A 19,762-nucleotide genomic window follows, 5' to 3' on the forward strand; every position below is an offset into this window, starting at 1 on the left:
TTGTTAAAGTTTATTTGTCAGTAGGCCAATTTCTCCTCCTGCAGATGTTCCCCTTTAAACTCATTATTTAGGTGTCATGTCTCCAGAGTTTTTTCACACAAAACCTGTCCTTATATAGTGTTTAGGGGGTGTTACCTGTGCTAATAGGTGACTTGCGATCAAGTGGGATTCATTATTGAGCACACCTGGGTAAGAGCAGATTTAGGTGGTTGAGAGAGTTTGGTGCATCTGGAGTTAATATTTTCTCCTACCAAAAAATTAAGAGAAAGTTAAGAGAATGTTGCTGCAGGAGGCCCAGTGTTTCTTAAATGATGAAGTATATGAAATGACATTAATATCCGGAGGCTGACACTTTCCCCAGGAGACTGATGTTTAAAGATGTGGAAAATATAGTCATTTAAGGTAAGTTATCACCATGTTTCTCTTTCTAAACCTAAATATAGCAACTTTACTTAGCTAAACCTAATCTTACTAACTCAAGGTTAGGTGCATAACAATTTATTATTTCCATATTGTCATTCGTGGGATGCTAATTTGTAGGCTGTCATATCAACTGTTGAGTGCATTTTTGCAGGATATAATACAAACTATTGTATGAGTGTATGTTAACTTTTTTGTTTTTGTTACCCTCATAGACTGTGTATAAAGATGGATGACATGCCTTCACTTGCTCCCGCTATGCTTAAGTGAAGTGGTGCCAGAGTCTGTACAGTAGCGATATCCGCAGTAGAGGTGTTCCCTCCAAGACCCCGTCGGACCACTCGTGAGTAGCTCCATTGAATGCAAGCACATGGATTGGCATACACAGCTGTCAATAATGGTGGAAAATCCCCTTTTTGTAGAATTGAATAACTCATTAAAACCAAACTTATAATAAAAACAAATGAATGAACCTTAGGGTGATGAGAACTATCTTCAGTGACATGAACCATCTTTGGGAAAAAAATTATTTGGCGTGTTCTCTGAGTTTTCTCTTAGTTTGGCCTATGTACCAGTCACAATCATGGAGGGATAGGCTTTATGAACTGTACTGCAGTCAGATATCACAGGGCGATCAAAACTGAAAAGCTACACTTTGGGGGAAGTGTTCTCTTGTCCATCTTTATATACAGTCTATGGTTACCTTCAAAGAACCAGAGAATAGCTGTGTGCCAACCAGCCCCGGTCTCCCCTAGATTTTAAACCAGACTGGGCTCAATGAAAAAAGACAAACAACTGAAAATATTTTTGAAACGTAAACCCTTTTTTTTTAAATGCTATATCGAAGTTATTCAAGATAATTATAAAAGAAAGGTATCCTGCTTGTAGGCCTACTTTTGTAATGTTTCTTGGTTATGTGTTTGAGTTTAGTATTGCCCCCCATGTGTCTATTTGAAAGGTATAATAATGGTAAAAAAAAAATGACTTAACAATTAATTTTTTTTTACACTTTTTTGTGATTTCTTATCAGAAACTATGCAAATTTTACCTGCCAACCAGTTACTGTCTTGGTAAATAATTAATCTCCCGCTTCTGCTGCACATCATGCTGCATTTTATTGTGAAATGTAAGAGGCCGCCGTGAAGTGGGAGGATCAGTGTAGCCCAAAGTCAAAGTGGTCTGCTCTCTTTACACTTGGATCCATGTGGTTAGACACTCTGATTGCACTTTCTGCTATCATTTTCAGGCTATTGTGTTAGTTTGATATTATAGGTTTGCAGCCATGTCGAAGACCTCGGAGCAGCGCTCATACCTGGTCCTGGAGAACTTTATCGGCGGGAAGTTCGTCCCATGTCGTAATCACATCGACTCCTATGATCCGTCCATCGGAGAGGTCTACTGCAAGGTGCCTGACAGCGGCAAGGAGGAGGTGGGTCATCTTCATCCCATATGACTTTTTATATCATAACACCATGCATTTTATTCTTTTTTTTTTTTTTTTGCAGTAGACTATTTTGCATTGAGAATAAACGCACGTGCAGACAGTTTAAGGGCCAGGTTGATTTTATTCGCTGCAAAAGCTCTGTAGTGACACCTGCAAAGCTCTAAAATTGAGATTTTGTTGAGGTTTTCACATAAGTGTGGCAATTTTTGAAAAACCACAGGAAATGTATTCAGGGTTAGACGAGGTCAACTGGTGGCAGTGCTGTTCCTCTTTGGCCTATGTTTCCCACATGTCACAATTTTTTAGTTTTTCTGAGTTAATGATTTTCATGTTATAATCTTATTTTTTCCACGATGCTAAAGATTATAATCTCATGAACTTTACAGAGGTAACATTGTATTTATTGCAGGGACGCGTGCTGCATTGCATTTTATTACAAATGCTGTATTTAAATCAGATTTTATTTTTGCATGAAGTTTTTGCCATTGGCTCAGGAGATACAGAAAAGTGCACCTTAAGTGTCATATTCTTGTTGAATATCCAAGTTCACATGCTGCACGTGAAACAGCTTCAGAGAGTGAATTGTTAAGGGATGCACCTTTGCTCTCTACAGAGTCAACAGTGAAGTAATTATTAAACACACGTCTTTAAACCTTAAAGCGATAGTTCATATGTATATAAGTGGGGTTTTTATGAGGTTCTTTCCAAAGTTTGTGTATAACCATCAGTAGATGGTAGTCAGCCTGCGCCCAGTTTAGGGAAAAAGACATCAGTACAGGTGTTCCTATGTTGTCAAATCTTTTTCAGTAATGCACCCCCTCTAAAAATAACTTTTTCAGCTTTATAACCCCAGACCAGCACAAAACATTTTTGGTAGGAAAAATAAAAGTCTAAAGGCCATAAAGAGGTACAATACAGTGCTATGCCATCACTTTCTGATTTACGTTACAACCTTGTAACTAAAAAACACTTTAGAGTTTACAATTCATCACAAAATTATTGCCAATCCAATTTCTTGTTATCATGCAATAACACTAACAGCACTTTAGTTATACTGAGCTGTCTTTCTGATCAGTTGCACTCACAATTAAGTGATAGTCATTTTAGAAATTATGCATAACTGAAAATGTTTAACTTAAAATGACACAATTCACAGAGTGACAGCAGGACACCATAAAGACAGCAATAGCAATAACAAAAATGAAATCTTAAGACAGAAAAACATCACTTAAAACAACAAGAAACTGCAGAGCATCAGTGCAGTAAAATAATACAGAACCAACAAACAGCATTTTAGCACAAACAGCCATGTCAACAACATGAAGCAATGACACACAACTGAGCATTACCTGTCTACCTAGTCCTTTTGGTTTTTAAAGCAGGCCACCATCGATTTTGTGACATTTCCCCATCAGTCTATGGAAGTCCTTAGAGCAAAAGTTGATTTACTTCTCTTTCAATAATGCTGTTTCCACCAAATTCCTGCCCCATGTAACTTAAAAGTAGTAACATCAGACAATTTTCACCTTTTTTTAAGTGGCAGGAGTGGGAGACCATTGAATTAGTGGAAACATCACATGAAAGCTAAACAGAACAAAGTGCTGATTTCTTACTGGTGCAATGTCTGCAGGTGGAGGCGGCGGTGGCAGCAGCCAAAGAGGCTTTCCCCGGCTGGTCTGCCCGCAGCCCCGAGCAGCGAGCTCAGGTCCTCAACAAGCTGGCCGACCTGATAGATGCCAACCTGGAGGAGTTCGCCCGAGCTGAGTCCCGAGATCAAGGTGCTTTATACCGTTTTAATACATGTTGTGTCAGTCGGGTTAGTGAGTCAAAGTGCTCACATCTTTGAATTTAATGTCTATTGCAGTCCAAAACCCGTATATGCACTTTCTGTTCAAGTCCAGTAACGGAAAACATCTTCAGGGCTGCAACTTATAATTTTCGTCTTTGATAAGTCTGCCAGTGGTTTGCTCAATTTATTAATTAGTGGTTTAGTCGCATCAGAAAATAGTGAAAATTGTCCATGATTTTCCAAACTGATTTTATCAATTGTCACATTTAATCTTACAGTCCAAACCCAGAAATATTTTAGGTTACTATAATGTAAGACAAGGTAGAGCAGCCAATTCTCACATTTGAGAGCTCATTATCAAAGTCATAATCAAAAGAGTGCTGAATTGACATTTTGGCTTGCGGGTGGCACTACAGGAAAGCTCAAGCTCTATACATCATGAGCAGGGATCTCACCCTGCGGAGCATGATGCTCAGTCAGTTTCTTCTCAAACATAAAAGGATGAAAGAGTTAATCAAAAACACTTGATTTTTATTGTTATTTTTACATTGTCTGTTTCTTTTAGATGCACGCACCAGCTAATGCATAATTTAAACAGAATGCTTTTAATCTCACTGCACAGTACATTATTCAAAAACTATGAGTTCAAGAGCAATATGTTTTATTTAGAGTAAGGCCTTTGCTTGCAAAACCTAAAATGCTCATGAGATAGAATTCCTTCATCAATTATTGATTAATGAATGTTTGATATTCACATTTTTAAAAATATAATGTGTAAACCTTGTATTATTCTCTGTTGTTACTGACTTGTACATCTCCGGTGTAACAGGTAAAACAGTAACATTTGCTCGGACTGTGGATATTCCCCGATCGGCGTACAACTTCCGCTTCTTTGCGTCATCGCTGCTCCACCACACCACCGACTGCAGCCAGATGGACCACATGGGCTGCCTGAACTACACCATCCGCTGCCCTGTGGGAGTCGGTGAGAGCTCACAGTGTTTGCATAAAAACTTACGTATTGTATTTGTGCTTTATATGATGTGTGTTATGTGACCCTAACCATTTTTAAAAACATATTTTCCCTATATTTTATTTTGTTATTTATGGAATGCTATTTTTGTGTTTTGATTTTGTCAATATATGCTATTCAGTTACTTATATACTCCTAGTTGAAACTGTTTTTTATTCAATCATTCCTCCTGTTTTATTTAACGTCACCTGTGCTGCTTTCAGATGCCTTTTACAAGTTTTAAAATTTGAACCCTGAGCAGATTGGTATGATTTCTCTCAAAAACATGGGAAAAAAGAAACTTGGTTAGAAATTTTCCACAAATTGGAAACACTGAGTAGATTTAAAAAAATATTTTGAAAAAAAAATAAGGAAAAATGTCAATATTTATAATTATCATAATTACATGTTTAAAATAAAGTTGAAAAATTCCTGTCGTTTTTAAAGTACATTTCAAAGTCTGGCTTGCCCTCTTAACTTTCTTTTTATATTTTAAAAAAAAAGTATCTTTTTACTAAATTTCAGATAATTTTCTTGGGGTAATTTCCTCTTTTGCTGCTCATTGCCTTCTCCCCATGTTTTTGAAAGAAAACAAGCCAATTTGCTCCAGTTTAAAATCTCTTAATGAAACACTTTGGTCATTTTTTGCTGTCTTTAAATGTGCTGTATAAATAAATCTGACTTGACTTGAATGATGTTGTTGTTGTGTGTAGCCGGTCTGATCAGCCCCTGGAATCTCCCCCTGTACCTGCTGACCTGGAAGATTGCACCTGCAATCGCTACGGGCAACACAGTGGTGGCGAAGCCCAGCGAGATGACCTCTGTGACCGCCTGGATGATGTGCAAGTTGATGCAGCAGGCTGGTAAGACTACAGCACCCGAAATGCAACACCATACAATCTTGTGCTGTAGTATTTCCACGAGAAGTCTATTAAATATGATTAATAAGAAAAGATTGAAGGATACAGTCTGGACATAAGTCTTTCCGTCTCTGCAGGTGTTCCTCCAGGTGTGGTCAACATCGTATTTGGCACTGGCCCGAGAGCAGGTGACGCCCTCGTCGGCCATCCTGACGTCCCACTGATCTCCTTCACGGGCTCCACGGCAACTGCCCAGCACATCACAGAGCGGAGCGCCCCCTACTGTAAGAAGCTCTCCCTAGAGCTGGGAGGTAAAAATCCTGCGATCATTTTTGCTGACGCAGACCTGGACCAGTGCATCCAGACCACGGTTCGCTCCAGCTTCTCCAATCAGGTAAGAGAAGAGTGTTAGTGTTAGAGTTTTTATTATTTTTACTATCGCTGTCATTTTTTTTCCTTGTATTTTACGTGCTCTTGACGGTGGAGATAATGTCCCTACCCCTTCTCTAATCACCTAAAATAGTCTTCAATACTAATTTGATATTAATTTCATATGTATTTAAAGTTCCTGTGTGTAGGATTTTTGGGGATATATTGTGGAAACTAAATATAATACAATGAGTATTTCTTTAGTGTTTAATCGCCAGGAAAATAAGAATTGGAGCAAAACTGATTTGCAACATTGAACCGCTTTAATCAGTGTTTTTATAAGTTTAGTTTACCTAGTCTCTTTTTTTGGAGAGGAAGAGATAAATCTCAGCTGGTTGCAGTCTGCGATCCTCACCACCAGAGGCCACTAAATCCCCATAACTCTCACACCCATCACACTTAAATCAAATTTGATTTCAATCAGATCTACAAAGGGTTAACTCCCTCATGTTCTGACAGGATGAGAAATACTTTCTGCTGGTGTTTGTTCACTCTTCCCTGCCTCCTTAAATACAGGGATATGACTGAGGGAGTTTATTTTGGATGAATCAGAAACAGCACAGTGTGATTAGTCAGAGCACCAGACAGTCCACGGTGTCGTTTCACTGCTGCTTTGCCTTCTGACTCTTTAGTGATATTAGAGACACAGCTGTCCTGGACTTGCTAACTCACTACAGACAAGTAGTTGTAGTAGTTTTCACCTATGATGATCTCTTCGCAACATGGATCTTTATCAGCAGGTGAAATTTTGCTCAGTTGCAGTTCATCTTGTCAGTTGAAAAGTTTTAAATTGCTTTTTTTATGTCTTTGCGCTGGTGATAGTCATAGCCGGAGGCATTATATTTTTGGGTTTTCTGTCCATTCCGATCTTGTGAATTTGTATCTTAAGAACACCGTGAAGGATCTCCTCAGATTTGGCACATATGTCCAGATGGACTCAACAATGAACTGATTAGACTTTGGGGATCAAAGGTCAAGGTCACCGTGACCACTGTGACCGTTACTCTACATCACACAGAAGGGGAGACATTTGGTCGGATACTGAATTGATGACAGTAACTTTTAAACTGTGCTGATTATAAAGATCCTCTGTGCTGCCATGTTGAAGATATGTGTGAAGCATCTGCGTTTTAGAATATGTAGCTCCGTTGCAGTAACATTTGTAGCGTGTTTGAAGCATTGCCGGCTGTCATGGTTACATTTAAATCTGGACAGACATGGATGCAAACTGTAACTGCAAATTAACTGATTCGCAGGGTGAATAGCTTGGCATTTTGGGAAACACTCTTTTTCACCTGTACAGTATAGGAAACTACTATGAACAACCAGTTAGCTTAACATGAAGACCTTAAGTACTTGTAAACCTTTGTTTTAAAAAAAAAATCTGGCTCGCTCCTCATCTGTCTGCAGGAATGCTCACCCACCAGACCCACAATGCACCTGTGGCCCACGGGAACTCTCTGTGGGTGTGATTAATGAGTGTCACTGAGTGTGGGCGGTGCACTGATGGAAACTACTGAAGTAAACTTACATCTGTTTTTGTTTGACTTTGAATCTTTGAAACTCGATGAGGTTTGATTTCTTTCAAAAACATGGGGATGTGGCAACAAACAACAACACATGGCCCAAAAATTTGCAAAAAATTACAAAAACAAGGGAAAATTACCTGAAAATAAGCAAAAGATTTAAAAAAAATTAAAAACTAAAAACAAAGGAAATATTTTTTTTTATGCTTACTGTTAATTTGAATGAAATGAAGGCTGTTATCTGTCAGAACTGATTTATCACCATGTGATGAGGATGCAGTGACACAGTCTGTCCACATGGGGGAGACCACAGCCCATATCATGTGATGAGGCAGCTACATGAAAACAAAGTCCTGTGCAATCAGAGTTTTATTTAAAACCCTCCGTCTTTCTTTTTCTTTCCTTCTCAGGGAGAAATCTGTTTGTGCACCAGCAGGATTTATGTAGAGAGGAGTATTTACACTGAGTTCCTGAAGAGATTTGTGGCTGCAGCCAAGAAGTGGAAGACAGGCGTGCCCTCCGACCCTGGCAACAACAACGGAGCGCTCATCAGCAAAGAGCACCTGGAGAAGGTGACGAAACAAATGACGCAAAAGAGATGTATATTATTCTTTTAAATGCTTTAAGCTGAAATCCCTCTTTGTTTTAATCATTAGGTGCGCAGCTTTGTAGCATTGGCCAAATCTGAAGGCGGCATTGTGCACTGTGGCGAGGGGGTTGACCAGCTGGACCTCCCTGAGCCAAACACCAGCGGCTACTTCATGCCGGCCACCGTCATCTCAGGCCTCTCTGACAGCTCCCGTGTCATGCAGGACGAGATCTTCGGCCCCGTCACCTGCGTCAGCCCCTTCGACACAGAGGATGAGGCCGTCTCCAAGGGCAACGGGGTACGTTATGGTTTGGCGGCCACCGTGTGGTCCCGGGATGTGGGGAAGGTTCACCGGGTGGCGAGGCAGATACAGGCGGGTCTGGTGTGGACCAACTGCTGGTTGGTGAGGGATCTGAACCTGCCGTTTGGAGGGATGAAGAACTCTGGCGTGGGGAGGGAGGGAGGGAAGGATTCCTACCACTTCTTCACTGAGGTGAAGACCGTCACAATCAAACACTGAAGGCGGAAGGGAAGATGTTCTGATTGGAGAAAATTTTTTAGTTAATCTTGACTTTTGTCAACCTCTGTCAGAAATTTCAATAAGTTTCAGCTCTCACCCTCTCAGATTACTGGAGCCTGTAATTAAGTTACATTTATAGAATACAAAAAGTCACAGTGAAACAACACAGACGAAGCTAAAAGCAGAGATTCAACAAGATGTTAAGTGAAGATGAAAATATCTCAGTACAGGAATTATTACTTTAACATGATAAAGTCCCATTCAATCTAATCTAACAATTCTTACTTAACTTTATTTAATTTAAAATTAATTTAATTTTCATAAAATATCATACATTTCAGGTAGTCTTTATCAACATCAATCACATTCACATCCTTCATCAGGGTGTTTGTCCACATAGTGTTTTTCTTTGACTTAAAAGTGGTGACCGGGTTAACCAGTGCTTCATGAGAAATAGACATATAACTGCTTGGATTAGAAAGTAGCTCAAGAAGCAGTGGTGATATCACCAGTGCCTCTCTGAAAAGTGAATAGATTTTTTCAGTTAAAAGTTCTCAGAGTGGCTGCAAAAAAAAAAACAAAACTTCCTGTCTAGGTTGTGCAAAAAAAAAACTAGGCATGTCCCATTTTGATGTCAAATATTGGAGCACCAAAAAGAGCAATGTATTAATCTGCCTGGAAGATGTGCAGACAACGAAAATACAATCAGCGCGATACAGTTCATTCAGGTGACTCAGACACAAGCTGAACCAAAGCAACAAACACTGAGGATACTCTCTTAAAGAGACAGAGACATTCACACTAACTAATGATAACAGACAACGGTATTACAGAGCTATTTGTTTATTCGTATTGTCAAGCATAGACCATACATTAGATTGATTTTAATAACTTTAATAACACCCAAAAATGAAAAATCAGTCATTATCTACTCATCCTCATGTCGATGGAAAGTCGGGTTTGTTGAAAGTTTTATAGTCCACCAAACACGGAGTTTCATGGGGAAAAACCTGTTATACTCATCTCCCAAACAATTGATTCAAATGGTGACCAGGATTCAAATGTTGAAAAAAATGCATAATAAAACCACAAAATGTCTCCATAACCGCTGGTCTGAAATAATCCAAGTGTCCTGAAGCCCTGATGTGAGAAGTTGTTTTGAAAAATGTCACTGGTGCCGTGTTTTTAGCCGTGTCGTAGCCTGTAGCTCCTAGTGTGGGAGCTGCTTTCACGTATGCATGCTCACACAAGACCAATGAGATCTCATGCTATCTGTACTGCAGTGTTTACATGCAACCTGGAAACCTCCCCCACACATAAAGAAAGACTTCTGGAGTTAGCAGCAAGCAGCAAGTCCCTTGTTGGATTTTAAAAACCTTCATAGTGTCAATGTGAAAAGGAAGTGAAAACATTATTTCCTGGTCATGTATGTGACCCATATTTTGTCATATCAAAGTAGAAAAGTCTCTTTAAACAACCAAACAGTAAAACATGGATTTTATATAAGGGTCTTTTAGTAAAATTGAGATAAAGTAAATGTCATACGGTAACACCATGCAGCAGATACCTTATTCATTAGCTCCGTGCAGAATATTTTCAACCACCATCCTCTGCTTTTTAGAAGTTAAAATGCATTGTGTAGGGAATTATGGCTTCAAATTTGAACGAGTAAAGATGGGACAAGGTAAAACCTGATAAGGCAGAAAGTTATTTATTGCCCATTCCAAGAAGTCAATAGTACAATTTGTGAAGTTAGGAACAGCAATTTAATCCAGCATCCTCTAAAAGTTTACACTGCAGGTTTATGTCGTGCATGACAGTTCATGAAGTAAAATAATTCTGAAAAGATGGCGTGCAAGCACTGATAATACTAATAAAAAAAGTGAAAACATTTCTGGTGAAGCAGGTAAACACAAAGAGAGTCTGTACAGGGTGTGCCTCAGGCTAACCAAACCCAAAATGCAAATCATTTTTTCATCAACCTCATGCCTGTACTGGTATTTCTTTGGCTTTTTTACAACGCGGCTATTTTCCCACATTAAAACATCTTACATAAATGACACATGTAGTTCAGTGTGTTTTTCGAACTCTAAGTTATGTCATTGTTGTCTGTGGAATGCAGTCAATCTTTATCTGTGACACGGTGTCAGTGAGAGATGGATGGATGTGGGACTGCAGGTTGTTAATGAGTCAACAGGTCTGCTGACGGATTAACATTCACTTTGAAACATTATTATCAGCGCACTTTGTACTTTTTACATGCGTGGTGGTGTTTTCCTTTATGGCTGCACAGGTGGTCAAAGTCTGTTATAGGATGTTTTACGTCATTCGAACTTTGTGTGCACAGAAGTAACTGTTTTACATTAAGTTTTTCATGTCTGACCTGCTGACGTAAGAAAAGTGAATGAATGCCAAAATGTCCTGTTAGGTGGTTGAACAACATGTTTATAGGGAGGAAAATGAATGTCAGCAAACTGAGTGAGCTGGAGGATTGAACTCAGCATGCTAACCTTTGCTAATTAGCACGAAACACATAGTACAGCTGAGGCTAATGGAAATAATCATTAAAGGTTTGCAGATATTCGGTCATAAATATTTTACGTATTAGGTACATTCACATTTTGAACTGAGGGCGGTGCTTCATAAAGGGTCAGGGGATCACCAAAGTTATTGCAGTTCATCCTGAGGGGGACATTAATGTTACAAAATTAAATGGCAATCCGTTAAATTGTTGAAATATTTCAGTCTGGATCAAACTTGTAGTTACATATTCGGGGCGGTAAAGTCACATTTTAAGTCACTGTTATTTCCCCCCCTGCCCCCAAAAAGCACCAACTTAAAACACTGAAAAATAATGGGTATTACAAATGTGTGGAAAAAAATCACTATTATTTTTTTCTGAATTAATGATGTAAGATAATTCTCTTTTTCTCATTTATTCAGAAATAAAACAGATTTTTTTAAATAGTAAAAACATTATTCAGAATTCTGAGATTTTAATCTCATTCAGAAGAAGCAGATGTTTTTTACAATGACACTTTGCTCAGAATACTGAGTTAATAACCCTGTTTATTTAAACAAAAAAACAGGGCAGATTTTTTTTTCCAATGAAAACCTCTCTCATAATATCGAGATAATCATCATCAGTTAACAAAAAAGGTAAAAATAATTCTGGATAAAAACTTTTTTTTTAGAATTCTAAGATAATAGTGTTGTTAATTCAGAAAAATGAGCAGTATTGTTAATGACAACTTTTCTCACAATTCTGCGATAATATTATTAATTCAGAAAATAACAGCAATTTTTATTTTTGGATTAAAATTTTATTCAGAATTCTGAGATAATAATCCTGTTAATTTCATAAAAACTGGGCAATTGTTTCCCCCCATGAAAACCTTTTTCATAATTCTAAAATAGTCTTGATAATTCTGAAAAAATAGAGCAAATATTTTTCCCCATGATAACTTTATTTCAGAACTTTGAGCTAATAATCTAATTAGAAAAGATTTATTTTCTCAAGTGAAAGAATTAAGCCTTCAATGAGTCTTTAAATGCTAAGTAACTAAACTTTGTTGACGTTACAGCCAGAAAAAGCCAAAAGCTTTTACATAATAATCAAAATCTGCCACAGCTGCGTGGTTCATCACCTGTTTTCTTCCTCCCCTCTTTGCCCCCCGTTAAACATGTCTCCTCACCTTATTTAACATCTGACTGCGGCTCAATGCAGTGTGAGACGAGTCTGATGCGTGCGGTGTCATGCATGCATATAAGCATGTGTGCGTGTTGCACTGCCAGTTTAGGCGCAGAGGGTACACGAGGGACGCGCCCTATCCGTAGTGCGAGTGTGTAAAATCACGTCCCCCTGGCAGAGTGTATGTGACATTTACCACAGAAGCAGTGTGTGTGTCCCACCCTCTGTGTTTTGGCTAGGGACCGGGTATTGTGCTTTGTCACCCTGCACGATTGCGTGCACACACACACACGCTGCTGTGCCTTCCTAGAACATAGCGTGTGGTGAAATGGATACCACCCAAAAGTCAGGTTAGGAGGTCTGAAACAACACCAACACACACACATACACACACAGTCATAATCTTTCAAACAGAATGGGAACAAAGTCAGCAATTCTTTTATTTTCCTCTGTTTCCGCCTTTTTTCTTGATTTATCTTTCATCTTCCCGTCCTGTGGATGTTTCATTGAGAAGGAAAAGGCTCAATGAAGCAGGTCTCGCCCCGCTGTACAGTACGTGACTTTGAGGACACTGCTGCTGGCGTCAGCCAAACTAAGCATTTAACTTTCACCTCACTTATCAGGCACAGGGAGAAAAGAAAATAGAGCATCCCTCCATTTTATAATGACGAGGAAGCTGCGATATCTGCTTTGCCAGAATATGTAAAGGATCTGTTTTCATGCTGGCTGCAGGGATGTGATCGGCCTCCTGCTGAGGGCCTTCTCATTGATATGTATGTGGAGGGAACAGTCAAAGCCAACAGCCGTTTTCTCTCTACTTTTGGCCACTGCAATAAGTCTGTGAAATCTTTTCATGTGTTTTAATTATAGATGTAAACTCAGGAACATTTCCTTTTTGGAAAGAGGTGAATGTATGTGTGTGAGAGAGAGACAGAGACAGATAACAAGAAGAATCCAGAAAGAGGTTAAGAGAAATCCAATCCTGACTTGACCTGGAATCATTATGTTTCCTTGTGTCCCAGATTTTGCAGTTTGTCAGCTTTTTTTTACATGTTTCGCTTAAATATCCAGGCTGTCGGACTTAATAATTTAATTTATTTAATATTTATTTAAAAAGCATATTCATGAACATAAGTATAAAACGCAAATGTAAATGTGTCGGAGTTAGCAGGAATGCTAATTTACATCCGTAGTCTCTTGGCCGGTAAAAGACAATGGAAATAAAGAAAGAAAGAAAGAAAGAGAAAGGAAAAGAACAAAGAAACAAAGAAAAAAAAACCCAAAACAATACGACTCATATAGAGGATTCATACAGTGCACAAACAATAGCAATGTAAACTGTATGCTAAAAAGTGAATGGTGCAAAGTACCTTATCTATGTGCAATGTGCAAAATTCAACATGTGTTAGTTTTATGCAAGTATAATGGATCACTGCATAAAAGGATAAGGAGTTAAATTTAGGACGATATATATTCGTAGAAATGGAAAATAATAAATGAAGTGTTTTCTTTAGTGTATATTGCATGAAAATAAGAATAGTTGTTTGCTTCAACTTAGAATGAGCAGTTTAAAGCTACATAGGGAGTGGATCTTCATCCACTGCGTTGCACTGCCGTGTTTCTCAGTAGCCCAGAACGAACACACCAAACACTGGCTCTAGATAGCACCAGATTCTGGGCTTTGTGTCAGCTACCATAGTTTGCAGTCCCTCCATGACAAGCAGCATTGGGGAAACACTGTTTTTGTTAACAAAAAACGGCTTAATTTGGTGTTTTTACTAGTTCCAATTACAAGATCCATTTGTTCAATATTCATAGAGGGGACCTCCATGTGAACAATTTGGCTCCAGGTAAAAACTTTCAGAACATCTGGATCCTAAGTAATCAGAAAAAAAGGTAAGCACACATTAGAAGGTCCTGGGTTTAACATCAGGTCTCTGACATGCCAAAAATCATCGGAGAAACATTAATTCGTAATGTGAAACTGCTTTTTCAGTGTTTTTACTGGTTTTGATCACCAGGTCTGTTTGTTTCTGCAGATAATTTGGCCCCTAAATAATAAACACTAAAGGACTTCGAACAGAGAGACCCTTTAACTTATACACTGCTCCTTTAACCTGACACAACCTCAGCCAGACATCTGAAAACAGAACTCAAATCACTGGTTTTGGGCCTGGTCATTGAAAAAAAAAAGGTCTTTTCTCGGTCTCATGAGAAACAAAGTAGAGACAAAACCAGCAATCAGCGGTTTCCAGTCTTCCCTTCTCTTTCTTTTATCCTGGCTGTGGCATTTTCCTTTTTTTCTTTCCCTTTTCTCTCTTTTTGAATGTCATGTGTCACACAGTAGGTTTGCTCTTTCTCACAACCTGCTTCTCCTTCTCTCACCACGCTCCCGTCTCTCAAGGCCGTCTGTCACATTCGGGTTCAGGGAATTTTCCACAGCGGGCGGTTGGTTTTTTTTGTGGTAGATAAGCCCCGAGATGAAGTAGAATCCTGAGAAAATACTGCAGTTCAAGCAGGTTAAGCAAACGCAGATGAGAAACCCCACGTGCATGTGAGGAAAGAGAGAGTTGCTTGGCTACAGAGGGCTAAATGTTGGCTGCTGCATGTCAGACTCTGTTAGTTGCAGTGAATTTACTTGTCACATAAGGCCCATCAAGGTAAATCTTTAAAAGAACATGACTCGGAACAGAAGATGAGCAGTAATAAGTTAGATACTACCTGTCCTTCCCTGCAAATTGTTGTTTGTCGTTTTTATAAAAAGAAATTTGTTTTTTTCATTTGACTAAAGAGATTGGTTACAGTCATTGAAATGTGAGTAATTTTACTGAGGCAAAAGCCAACTTTCACTGCTCCTCTGACTAAAGATACACACACCCTCAAAAGTGAAGCTCATAATTAGCATTTATGTCAAATATTTTATTGCATTGCACATTGACTGACTGTTATGAGCCATCAGCACCTGTAACCCACCTATCTGCGACTTCTGCAATCTGTACATTTCTCTCTGATTCTGTCACATAGTGTTTCATATGCAAATCTTAAGACAGTTGCAGCCTTTTTTAATAAGGTTTGTGATGCAGGCATTAGCTTAACAAACAAAGCTGCACGCTTGTTTTGTCTTTAATTGCTTTGGAGAATGCATTTCTCTGGATAAACCTGCATTTGGTTATTTTTTAGCCACTAAACAAATAGTAGAAACAACACATCTTATGATAAAGTTGATGCTTTGAAAGTGTTAGCAAATAGTTACATTTTAGCTCTGTTTTGGTCTCTATCAGCTACTAAAGGAAATATCTACCACTTTAGCTGCTAATGTTTGACTTTTACATGGGCCTTATCTTCCTTTCTTTACTATCCTCCCCTGCATTTAAGAAATATACACATATTTTTCAAATTTAATGGGTTTTACTTAGAAGGAAGAAATGTAGTTTGCCTTTTTTTGATTGGAGATGTTGCATTGGTTTTTGCTTTTAACAGCACTATGTGAGTAGGAAGATGCCTGGAACTGAAACCCGATGCTCATAAATAGCATTCTTGTCAAATATTTGTATTGCATTGCACACTGACTGACTTATGAGCCATCAGCACCTGTAACCTACATATCTGTGACATCTGCATTCTGTACATTCCTCTCTGGTTCTGTCACAAAGCGTTTCTTATACAAACATTAAGCAAGGTGACAATTTTTCTTTTTAACCTTTAACTCTGCAATGGGTTGCATCTTCAAAGATGGCTCTAAATATTAGTTTTATTTAATCACATTTCAGAAAAACTGTTGCTGCATCAGCAACAAATGGTCTTACACATAGAGCTATGAGGACATTACTGGAATCTATATGAGGTTTTTAAATATAGGGATTAATCTACCACATAAGGTTGCGTGCTTGTTTTGTCTTTAATTCCTTTGGAGTTGCACATTAAGTCATGGATAGGTTACTGACCTGGCCTGTAGGGCACAGGCCCCAGGCTCCAAAGTGTCAGGGTCACCTTGGCCTTCATCTGCAAAGTATCACTCACATTTTCACTTACTGACCACAAAACCACAAAAACCACAAAAAGATGCATAACAACAAAGATGGAGAACAATAACAACAAAAGAGACAAAATTGCCACAAAATATCTGTCATGCTTCAAGTAGAAAAGATGGTGGGGCCTTTTGCATACAACCTTATGGATATTTCCTTAAACCTGCATTAAATCATTTTTTTGGCTTCTTGGGAGTAGCATAAACAAACTGTAAACATAACACACTCTCATCTTATAGTGAAGTTCTCTTTAGTTATTTTGTGTTTTTTTCTTTGCTTTGGACTGAAGTTGCTTCGTGACAAGAAGTTTTGTAATGCTAATGTAACATTTTGACTAACAGACCAATATGACACTGAACAGCATCACCACTGTAGCAGCCAAAACATGGTGGCCTAGATCTATTCTTCTTTTCAAACTGAAGTTTATCCTGATGATACATCAATTACAGCATGATGATTCAAACCATCTGGACTGTACTTTTGTTCAGTTATAGTCTGATAAAGTCCTTTTTTTAACCCCTGGGAAGGCATTTGATGTACTTATCCATGTTATGTAAATACTTTAAAGGACATAGTTCAGGCGGTATGTAAAAATTATTTCTTTGTTTTCATACAGGTGTGAAACTTGGTACACTTGTACAAACGCTAGACTTTCATGCGGTGTTCGCTTCCCGTCTGAATATGATACGTTTTTCTACAACTTACCATGTGCCTCTTTTGCCTAAACCTAGGCATCGGGTATATCCACTATTGTGCAATATAAAATTAGACTACTTTGTTATTTTTAACACAGGTCCAACTAGGAATATTTCTTTTAGCATTTTATAACCCTGGCATGACTTTGTGTGAATGCCAAAGCCTCAAGGGAAGCCAGTTAAACAGAGTCATAAAGTCGGGCAGGACTTTGGCTCTTTTTACTTTCACGCTATAAACAATCAAAGTGAGGCAGTCCTCTTCCTGTCTGTGGTTGATTCTCCTTCGTTCTGTGTGTTCTGAGCCAAATTACAGCTAGTGTGGAACGATAGAGCAAAGAGCAAAAGGATGATGATTTTGTTTGGTATAAAATAGAGCACAGTGCAAACACGTGTCAGGAAACCTCGGGTCATGAAATTATGGCAACAGCGAGCAAAGTTCTGAGTCTGGTTGCAGGCCTGGCAATGCATCTGAAATTTTGCCAATCCAGCCTTGCTCTCTGGCTAGCAAAGTACTGAAAAGGACAATGTTATATTCCAGAAAAGATTAGGGGTGAAATAGCAGGAAAATTTAAAGTTCGAGGAACAAGTTGCAAACACAAGACAAAGCCTTTAACCTACCATAAATCAAATAAAATCGATTAAAAATAAAAATGAAAACCCATAAAACAATAATTAAGATGAAAAATAAAACAATTAAAGATACGATATGAGTCAATACAGATAAAAAAAATGTAATTAAGTGAAAATAATTAGACTAAAAGTACACCATTAAAATACATATGAATTAAAATGAATGAAAGAACTTAAAATAGAGTAAAATACGATGAGTAGACCATTAAAAGATGATATCGTGAGTAAAACAAAAAATCAAAGAAAAAAAAATTAGACCAATGATAAATTGACAAACCAGTAATAGTAAAAGCACACCTAAGTTAAAACCAAAAATAAAATAAGAGGGAATTGGGGATTTGTACCTGAAAAACAGCAGAACAATTTTGTGGAAGACTTATGGAATATTTTGTCTTTTGGAGAAATCTGAACAATAAGCAGCAGACAACAGTAATGTTTGTTGTGAGTATAAAAATATGCTGCCTGCTGTCTAAATATGGCTATAGAAAACATACAGTCTGGGGCTTTACAATTCAACTCCCCAGGCAGCAATGATTCTAGCTTGAATAAATAGTCCTCTATCTTGAAGTGGCTCCCTGCTCATTATCTCTCCTGTATTTGGCCGTTGGGAATTCTCCAAACCCATTTAGGAAGAGCTAGTTAGTATCTCATTGTCTCAATAACATAATACAGGAACAGGTACAGGAAGCTCTGAGAACATGATACTGAGTGATGTTGTAGCTGGGGTTGTGTTGTCCTGGTGATTAAGTAGAAAAATGTCCCAGAGCTCTGAAGACGTTTGTGCTCTCGCTATCACATCCACCTTTGCTGTTCTTTTTTGTGCCTGGAAAACTAATGAACCACTAAAGAGGGATGACCTCCTTAGTCCTTTGCACTGAGCACTGGCTGTCATTTTGTTTGCTCATTTTGTAGTGCAGAGGACGTCACCGTTCTGAGGCTGTTTTTATGAGACAAGTTTGCATAGCATCGTGTAACTAGTGCAGACACAAAAGCTCAGGTCACCCACAGCAGAGCAAACAATGTAAAGAAACCAGGTCAGCATGGAAACGTAAGATGTTTACACAAGGGCGTCTGCTTATATAAAGCTCAGTCTGAAATACAAGAGGAGTCCAGAGAAAGGGAGACAAAAGAATTTATGAGATACTTTTACCCTTTTTAAAATCATTCTCTGACTACTAGAAAAAGGGTGTTGTTGCAGCGGGTTTGGATATTGGTAGCATGCAAGTTTTTACTGCAAAATGACACACTTGTCCTGGAAATGTTGCACTCGGGTTACATAAAGAGAGCATATCTTTGTTTTGTTTTCTGTGTGTGTAAAATATAACATGCACAAATGTGATGCAGATGAAATAAAATATGTAAAAATGTCAAATCAGAACTTTGCTAAAGTGTCCCTAAAGGAAACATCACATACAAAATGATTGTATAACAGTTACACACCCCAGAAAAACTTTGTTTTTCATGCAACCAGCTGTTCTGTCTTGCTGATTTCTTTATAGCGTGACATTTTTCATAAAAAATAAATAAATCTTTGTCCGAATTGTTCAGGTTGTCATACCAACCATCAGGAATAATTGCCTAGTGTTTATTCCTGTTAGATGCTCTTCTGCTGAAGTAGAGTGAGAGGGGTCACCAGAATTGTAGGCCAATGTGCTTGATACTGCCTCTCTCTTGGTTACCTAACGGACATTTTGAGACTTGTATATGTAGGCCGTCATGCAGGTAATCACTCATCTGGAGTGTGAGTGTTTTTTTGCTCAATGTGGGACGATCTGCAGTAGATAATTCACAGTCAGTGTTTGACATTATGATGAATGTCATTCACATAATCCCATGCCTCGTTCTTCTTATATAGTGCATTTCATACTATTATACTGTGTCAATAAGTGTGGTGATAACCTGTATTATGTGATGGTTTTGGCCTTTTTATAACTGCATGAATGGTGTGGAGGAGGTGGAGGTGAACTGAACAACCTCTCAATGCCTTTTTAAAGCCTGACAAAATAGCCTCAACTGTTCATGCTGCTGTCTTTGTCCCATCAAACAACTGTCTGCTAAATATAAAAGAATATTATTTAACTCTCCTTTCATGCTCTCTATATTCATCGTCTCTCATCTTTGTATTTCAG

The 19,762-nt window shown here is 38.4% G+C and overlaps 1 protein-coding gene across 2 annotated transcripts; it reads left to right on the forward strand.

Annotated features, from left to right (window-relative positions):
- The first annotated feature begins 237 nt into the window (after positions 1-237).
- On the forward strand, positions 238-10,649 carry aldh8a1 (aldehyde dehydrogenase 8 family, member A1). 2 transcript variants are annotated; one of them, XM_088089721.1, is made up of 9 exons: positions 238-402; positions 636-763; positions 1,667-1,849; positions 3,495-3,642; positions 4,483-4,638; positions 5,379-5,528; positions 5,663-5,919; positions 7,891-8,052; positions 8,137-10,649. In XM_088089721.1, the coding sequence occupies exons 3-9, from the start codon at positions 1,703-1,705 to the stop codon at positions 8,587-8,589; spliced, it is 1,473 nt and encodes a 490-aa protein (XP_087945847.1). In that variant the 5' UTR covers positions 238-402; positions 636-763; positions 1,667-1,702; the 3' UTR covers positions 8,590-10,649. The 2 variants fall into 2 exon arrangements, with proteins under 2 accessions (XP_087945847.1, XP_042358828.2); XM_042502894.2 differs by lacking the exon at positions 238-402 and having other exon boundaries at positions 632-763.
- Positions 10,650-19,762: the final 9,113 nt, after the last annotated feature.

The sequence above is a fragment of the Plectropomus leopardus genome, chromosome 16 (genome assembly GCF_026936395.1).
Source record: "Plectropomus leopardus strain MGB_pleo_1.0 chromosome 16, ASM2693639v1, whole genome shotgun sequence".
In the NCBI taxonomy this organism is placed as follows: domain Eukaryota; kingdom Metazoa; phylum Chordata; class Actinopteri; order Perciformes; family Serranidae; genus Plectropomus; species Plectropomus leopardus.